Raw genomic sequence first — 8080 nt, forward strand, 5'->3', positions numbered from 1 at the left:
GGGCGCCGCGCGGCGACCGCGGTCCGCCGCGCCGACTCGCTGGAGGCAGCCCGAGACGTCGAACGAGTCCCGCACGGGGCGTGTGGTCCGTCCGCGCGCGCGTCACCAAATTGGACGCTTTTAAGCATTGGACAGCACGTTTCGGTCCAGAACCTAGCTCAGTTTACATGGATCGCCACTACCTCGATGTTCTACTCGACGCAAAGCATGTACGCGCTCACCGCTCGAGACCGCCCTCGTCGAGAGGGCATGGGTGACCGTTTTTTGCGCGAATCGAGTCAATCCAAAGCAATGTTTCGCTCCCCAGCGTCGTTACGACGCAGCTGCGACTGGTGGTACGCAAATCTAGCGACACAGACCGGCTTTTGCTCATGTTTGAACTTCAACCTGGGTTTGTTGCACTGCAACATCGATGTTGAACCTAGACCGCCCGCCGACTTTCTTGCGCATTAAGGGCGTAATTTACGGGCTTCAGGGCCCTAGAGGGCGCGGACGTGGGCGCCTCGTGGTCGCTGGCCGACGGGAAAGACCGGGAGAGAGGCCCCAAGCCGGGCCAAAATCAGCCTGTCGATGACCAAAAATCCTCCCTGTAGTCGTGTTGATGTCAACATGCTCCAAAGTTGCACACAACGATTCGAACCGCTGCCCGGATCCATGCTGCCCGGCGGGGTTTGCTGCGTTCTCTGCGGACGATGAGAGATCAAAACAAGACATAGAACACCCAACCGCCCGCCATGGCCGACGACGACGAGCGCGACGCCAAGAACCCCATCGTCGAGGAGCCCAAGTCGCACAGCAAGGGCGCGTGGACTTTGGAGGAGGCCATCGTCGACATCGACGCCCTCATCGCCGCCCAGGCGGAGCGGCGCCAGTTCGTCGCGCCGAAGATCAACTACGCCGGCCGCTGCGGCGCCATCATCATCGGCCTGCTCATCCCGCTCATAATCTTCGCTGTCGCCTTCCTCAGCGCCGACGCGGACTACGTCGCCGAGCCCGGCTACGAGGAGGAGCGCCACGGGCCGGACGACCTCTTCGACGACGCGTGCTACTCGCCGGCGCTCGGCGAGCAGTGGAGCCGCATCGACGCGCCCTGGCTCGACGACTACGTCGCCGACGCCCGCGCGCGGCGCGCGACGCCCGCGCCGACGCCCGGCCCGACCCGACCGCCGACGACGTCCCCGCCGTCGCTCACGCCCGCGCCGTCGGCGCCGCCGTCGCCCGCGCCGACGACGCCCGCGCCGACGACGCCGGCGCCCACGCCCGCGCCGTCGACGGCGGGCCCGACGTCCGCGTTCCAGCCGAGCGCCGCGCCGACGGCGTCGGCGCCGCCGACGGCCGCGCCGTCCGCGGGTCCGACGGCCGCGCCGACCGCGGGCCCGACGGCCGCGCCCACGTCGGCGCCGACGTCCGTCCCGTCCAGCGCGCCGTCCCTGGCGCCGACCTACGCGACGGTGCCGCCGACCGCGGCGCGCCGCCGCCGCCTCGACGAGGCGGGCGACGACGACGGCGCCGGCAACGCCGACGGCCCCCACGCGCGCGTCTGCCTGCACCGGTCGACCGTGGAGCGGCACCACGGCGGCTGCGAGAGTTACTGCGCGTCCAAGGGCGCGTCGCTCACCTCCCTGCCCGGCCGCGACCGCCGCGCGTTCGACTACTGGCTGTCGCTCTTCGTCTCCTCCGGCGCCGTCTACGGGGGCCTGTGCCAGGGCGACGAGGGCACGGCGCAGACGGACTGGGCGGCCGTCGACACCATGAAGCAGCGCATCTTCGGCTACGTCGGCGCGCACCACGGCCGCATGGGCAAGCTCGGCATCGGCCGCAAGGGCAAGGTGAGCCACGAGTGCGGCTGGCTCTGGAGCAACGGCCGCCGCGGCATGGACTTGGATTTCGGCGGGCGCAAGTCCTACTACCGGAAGCAGCACAAGGCGGAGAACAGCGACAAGCGGCCCAGCGGAGAACACAAGGAGGTCGCGAACGGCCAGTGCATCATCTACGGCACGGGCTGCCAGCGCTTCTCGCGGCCGGGCAAAGGCGAGGACGCGGACGCTGTCTTCTTCTTTTCGCCGAAGAATTCCATGGCCGTCGTGTCGCCCTGCCGGAAGCAGCGCAACTGCCTCTGCGAGTACCCCGCGCGGACGTCCGAGGCCTACGAGGACTGGTGGGACGAGGAGTTCCCGGGCGACGCGGGCGGCGCGGTCTTTTCGAGTCTGTGGCTCGTCGTCTGCCTGCTCCTGCCCGTCGGGCTCGCGTGCACGACGGAGGTCCAGAACCTCCAGCACTACGACGACACGGGCCGGCTGACGGGCAAGGAGCGGCTCCGGCGCTTCTGGCAGCTCGCCGTCAAGTTCGCCTACGGCGGCGCGCTGACGGGCCTCGCGGTCGCGCGGCCCTACGCGACCGCGTGCCGCGCGGAGCTCTTCGCGCCGACGAACTGCCTCTTCTGCGCGTGGTCCCTGACGGCGTGCGCGTTCGCGCTCGGCCACGGGCCCTGGGCCTTCGGCACCTGCGGCTCCGCGGCGCCCCTCGACGGGCGCGAGGGCATCGCCCGGGCGAACAACAAGACCCACCTCGCGGCGATCCACGCCCGCGCGAAGATCTTCAACGTCGTCGACGCCATCGCGACCGTGATCGTCGCGGTCGTGGGCTTCTGCCTCGCCCTCGCCGAGGCCATCATCTCCCAGTGGCGCGTGCCGAACATGGACCAGGCCGGCTGCTGGCTCCAGATCTCCTACGCCGTCTACGTCGTCGCCGAGGTCATCGTCATGTCGGGCGACAACGAGAAGCGGCAGCGGCAGGTCCGCGCGCTCGGCGTCTGCGACGTCCTCGCCCAGCGCCTCGGGTCCCGCGAGTCGACGCTGGCCGTCGTCGCCACGGACCTCGCGGACTACGTGAAGCGCCTCGGCGAGAGGCGCGTCCGCGACATCGAGGCGACCGGCGCGTCGGGCGCGGCTATGGCGGACTTCAAGCTCCCGGCGCAGCGCAAGGAGGTCAAGGCCATGGTCCGCGTCTTCGACCTCTTCTTCGACGAGATCAACCGCCAGGAGAACGGCTCCTACCGCTTCCTCCACGTCGGCGGCCTCAGCGCCGCGGAGACGGAGGCGCTCGCGGCGTTCCACGAGTCCACGGGCGCGTACCTCGCGCACGACGTCGCCTGGGCGAGGAAGCACGCGGAGCAGCTCAAGCAGTCCTACTACGAGACCTGCCGCGCGCACAAGCACTTGTACTTCGAGACGCACCAGCGCATCCAGGAGGACGAGCGCGCGATCTACAACCGCGTCGTCAAGGACACGCTCGAGAAGATGGTCGTCATCGCCGACGGCGGCCGCGGCCGCGACGCGGACGGCAACGTCAACAAGGCCCGGCAGCCCGAGCCCCACGACCTCGGGGGCCTCTACAGCGGCGCGTGCCGCGTCCGCGACAAGTACGTGGCCTTCCTGACGAAGCTCGCGGACAAGTCCAAGGGCACGTACATGAAGTGCACCATCAAGGGGTTCTGGCGCATCGCGGAGAAGATGGGCATGCACCCCGACGGCGGCGGCTACGACCGGGCCCACGTCGCCGAGCTATTGGACGTCGTCCGGGGCTCGCTCCGCTTCGAGAACATGAAGCACCTCCAGAACGCGCTCCTCCTGCTCCAGTGCTGCGACGTCACGGACGCCGACACGCCGGACGTCGTCATGGACCAGCGCATCGAGATCGTCCGCGTCAAGAACCGCTTCATCGAGCCCACGTCCGGCGGCTGGGCCGACGCGATGATCAACTTCCGCTTCGTGTCGTCGGACAAGCGGTGGACCCACGGCGCGGGCGACGTCGGCCACATCTGCGAGCTCCAGCTCATCCACAACGACATGCTCATGGTGCGCAAGGACTGGGGCGCCCACGAGAGCTACTCCATCTTCCGCACGTCGATCCAGCTCCTCGAGGCCGCGGGGAAGGAGTACTTCAAGCTCGTCACGGAGATCGACGCGCTGACGGCGTCGGAGCTCGAGAAGAAGCGGCACCTCGTGTCGAAGAAGGAGGAGGACGTGGACGCGGCCCTCGAGCCCCTGCGCCTCGAGCTCGACGCGTGGATGGAGGAGGTCGACCCGGACAACGAGCACCACATCGCGAGCCACGACGGCGTCGCGCTCTCGCACGACGCGCAGAAGATCCGCGCGGAGCTCAAGAAGCGCCACCACGGCCTCCAGTCCCGGCTCGACCGCGTCGAGGAGGACGCGACGCGCCGCGTCGACGCCGCGCGGAGCGAGGAGCGGGAAAAGAGCTCGACCCTGATCCGCGAGGAGCGGGCGGCGCTCGACCGCGTCAAGGGCGAGCTCGCGCGGACCGTCGACGCGAGCGGCCGCGAGGTCGCGCTGCTCCGCGACGACCTCGCGCGCAAGGACCGCGTCATCGTCGAGCTCCGCGCACAGCTCGCTCGCGCGCAGGCGGCGAGCGCCGCCGCCGCGGAGGCGTCGCCGCGCGAGACGCCCGCGGGCCTCGCGCCGGCGTGGGCGACGCCCGGGACGACGCCGGCGGCGGGGCAGTCGCCGCGCGCGCCGCCGCCGCCGCGGCCCGACACGGCGGACGACGCGGCGCTCGCGGCCGCGCTCGCGGCCGACGTCGAGGCCGCGCCGCTCATCGTCCAGGCCGACGTCGTCGACGCCGTCGCCTGGGTCGAGCCGCGCCACTCGGCGCCGCCCGCGCGGCCGGACGCCGGCGCGCTCCTCCGGGACAACCTCGCGCCAGGCGGCGCGCTCCTCCGGGACAACCTCGTGCCAGGCGGCGCGCTCCTCCGGGACAACCTCGCGCCAGGCGTCCGGGACGACCTCGACGCGCTCCAGGCGCGCCAGGCGTCCCCGGACCGGCCCGGCGGCGGCCCGCCGGACAACAAGAAGAAGAAGCAGGGCGGCTGCGCGATCTCCTAAGGAACATACCATTCGGGTGGGCCAGTGGACCGCCGGCGCCGGCACCACACGCTATTGAAGGAGCCTTGAAGGCATGTTGCAAGTGAAGTATCATCTTTCATCGAAATCGGGAATCGCGGCGCGATCTACGGCGCGTCGCGAACTTCACGCAGCGCGGCACGGCACGGCATTCCAAGCACAGCGCGATGTTCTCCTTTGGGAAGAAGAAGCAGACGGACGTCGAGGAGCACGACGCGCTCGAGGAGGATGAGGAGATCGTCGATGCGGAGGCAGGTTTGTTGGGCCAGAAGACACGGAATCAGGCGGGATTGGCCAAGGGCCTGGACGACAACGAAAGCACCGACAGCTCAAAGTCGCTGGCCTACGAGCTCGCGCCCGGCGAGCGAGTTCTGTACGCCTATAACGTGCACATCCCGGGTGCGCTTCCAGTGCCTCTGCGGGCTGCGAAACCCCCACTCCGCGGTGGCCGAGCGGGCCCCGTCGGCTCGGGCGGAGGCCGCTCGGCCGCCGCGGAGGGCGCCGCCCGCGCGCTCGCGGTCCCGGAACCGACGGTCCCTTCCCCGCCGCAGGCGTGCTCGTCTCGCGCTGCAAGTTTTGGTGCCTCAGCATCTGCACGCTCGGACTTTACGCGGCCTACTACTACCTGCTCCAGTACTGCTACCGAATCCGCTGCTGCGTGCCCAAGCTCATCTCGATGCAGCGCGGCGTGATGGTGCTCACGAATCACTGCCGCCTGCTGGTCTGGGCGACCGAGGTCGAACAGACGAAGATCAGTGCGCCCCGCGTCCGCGCGTTCGCCCGCCCGCGGCCGCTCGGACTCATTCCGCGCGTCCTCTAGAAAACATGACCTGCTGGGAGTTCTGGTGCATCCCCCCGTTCGGCAGCATCCCCGTCCTCGCGGGCTTGTTGACGCTCTGCCAGACCGGGCGCCGCGCCGGCGTCCACCTCCCGGAGCGCGCGCTCGGCTCGGTCTCGGACTCGGCCTCGAGGCGCGGCGCGGGCGCCGAGGCCGACCCTCGCAGGTGCACCTGGCCTGTCTTCGTGTGTTGCTGCCCGCTCTGGTGCGCCATCGCGACCAAGTACAACAGCATCACGTGAGCGATTGTGACCGGGAAAGCGATGGAACATCGCCACCGATGCCTCTGGTAGGTCCACCCAGAGCTACGGCCTCGACACCGTGCGCGAGATCAACGTCGTCGCGACGCTGACGCCCGGGTTCCTGTGCGGCTGCTGCTGCTGCGCGGAGACCTACGAGGCCGTCGCGCGGGTCCAGTTCGGCCAGTTCGACGACTCCAAGGGGGGCGCCGTCGAGACGCGGCGCGCGCGGACCTTCGTGGCGCAGGTGCAGGAGTTGTTCGGCGTTGGGGGGTCCGAGTCGGAGCCGATGGCCTGGTCCCAGCAGCTGGACGGGCGGCCCCAGTCCATCCCCTACGTGGACATCCTGTCGATGAAGGAGTCCGACGACATCCGCGACGTGGAGCACCCGTCGGCCAAGGCTTGCATGGCCGAGCTCGAGCCCATCGTCGCGAAGCTCGGGGCCCTCGTCGCCGGGTCGCGCGGCGACGTGTGGTCCGCTGAGGGCGCCGAGGGCCTCGAGCAGCCGCCGGGCGCGCGGAACGCCGACTTCGCGGGCCTCGACACGGTCCAGGAGCACAGCTGCACGATCCCCGCGTCCCTCGAGCTCTCGCCGGGCGAGGCCATCCTCGGTTCCACGTCTGAGCGCTACGAGCTCGAGTGCTACGAGCGGGCCATCGTCGGTTTCGGCGCCTTCGCCTTGTTCCTCTCGCTCATCCTTTTCATCGTCGCGAGCGAGTCGGACGACGCCGGCGGCCCGGTCGGCGGTGGAGTCATCTTTTTGGGCCTCGGGCTCGCGTGCTGCCCGTACTACTGGTTTCTCAGCCCGAGTCTGAGCCAGAACCAGAACCTGACCCTTTTGAAACTAGGTTCTACATCATTCGGCCGAAGTTGATGTACAAGACGGGCATCCTCTTGACGACCAAGCGCGTCGTCGTCTCCGCGGTCGTGCGCGACGACTCGTGCTTTTCCCTCTTCCTCCCGGAGTCGATGAACTGCTGCTGCCCGACGACCAAGGGCGTTCTCACCCGCAGCCTGTTCCCCGCGGAGGTCCGGGCGGGCTACGTGAAACGGAGCCGCGCGTGGCTCCAGGGCGCGATTTTGACGGACTGCGGGGTCATCGAGCTGAATTTCTACCAATGCGATGCCCGCGCGGAGGAGGGCGGCGAGACGGCGATTACTGGCGACATCAAGCTCCCGAAGCGGCTCAAGTTCCTCTCCGCGCTCGCCAGGACGCCGTCGCGGAGCGTCGCCTTTCCGAATGCCCTCGAGGTCCCGGACATCACCGTCAATAGCCTCGAAGAGCGGACCATGCCCGTCATGCGGCGTCACTTTCCACTTTCTGAGATGAAGAGGTGTCACAGGCCCCTGTTCCCCGGCGAGAAGAAGCTCGCGTCCTACGAGGGCAAGGTCTACGACGACCTTCCGCCGATCTGCTGTTGCATCACGACGTGCCGCAACAAGACGTGGCCGTGCTTCCCGAACGTCCCATGGGCCCTCTCCTGCGGCCTGAGCCCCTACTTCTCCCGGGAGCGCCTCCTCTTGACGAACTCGACGATCGTGACCTTCCACGAGCGGTCCGACCCCGCGCCGGCCCGCCGCGCGCGCACGCCGCTCCGCGCCGGGGTCCGACGCCGCCGCCCTCGCAGGTCCAACGACCCCTGCTGCATCCTCGCGGCGACGGAGTGCTGCCTCGACCTCTTTAAGGTCACGGAGTTTGCTATGTATTGGGCGCCCATCGAGCGCTTCTCCGGTGCCAACGTCGAGACGACCCTCGACGGCCGCGAGACGTGCTTCTCCCGCTGCTGCTTCGGCAACTGCTGCGGACAGACGTTCTGCCCGAAGCTCCAGTCCAACGCGACTGTCCGCGTCATCACGACGCCGGCCTTTGGCCTGCCCCAGCGTCCTGTGGCGGTGACGATTTTTGAGAGATTTTGACCGGGAAAACGAAGAGAACTCGTTACCGTCATGCTTGGTAGGCCTGCCCCCCGTGACGACCAAGGCCGCGGACACGAGCTTCGCGAAATCGCTCCGCGTCGACCCCGGACTCGCCGAGTTCCGCCAGAAGCTCGCCCAGGCCCAGTCGCACTTCGCGACGCAGG

The 8080-nt window shown here is 69.1% G+C and overlaps 1 protein-coding gene across 1 annotated transcript; it reads left to right on the forward strand.

Moving 5' to 3' along the window:
- Window positions 1-734: 734 nt before the first annotated feature.
- Window positions 735-4904, forward strand: AURANDRAFT_62037 (hypothetical protein; the record flags this gene model as incomplete). Its single annotated transcript, XM_009035994.1, has 1 exon — window positions 735-4904. The coding sequence occupies one exon, from the start codon at window positions 735-737 to the stop codon at window positions 4902-4904; it is 4170 nt and encodes a 1389-aa protein (XP_009034242.1).
- Window positions 4905-8080: the final 3176 nt, after the last annotated feature.

The sequence above is a fragment of the Aureococcus anophagefferens genome (assembly GCF_000186865.1).
Source record: "Aureococcus anophagefferens unplaced genomic scaffold AURANscaffold_4, whole genome shotgun sequence".
Lineage (NCBI taxonomy): Eukaryota > Pelagophyceae > Pelagomonadales > Pelagomonadaceae > Aureococcus > Aureococcus anophagefferens.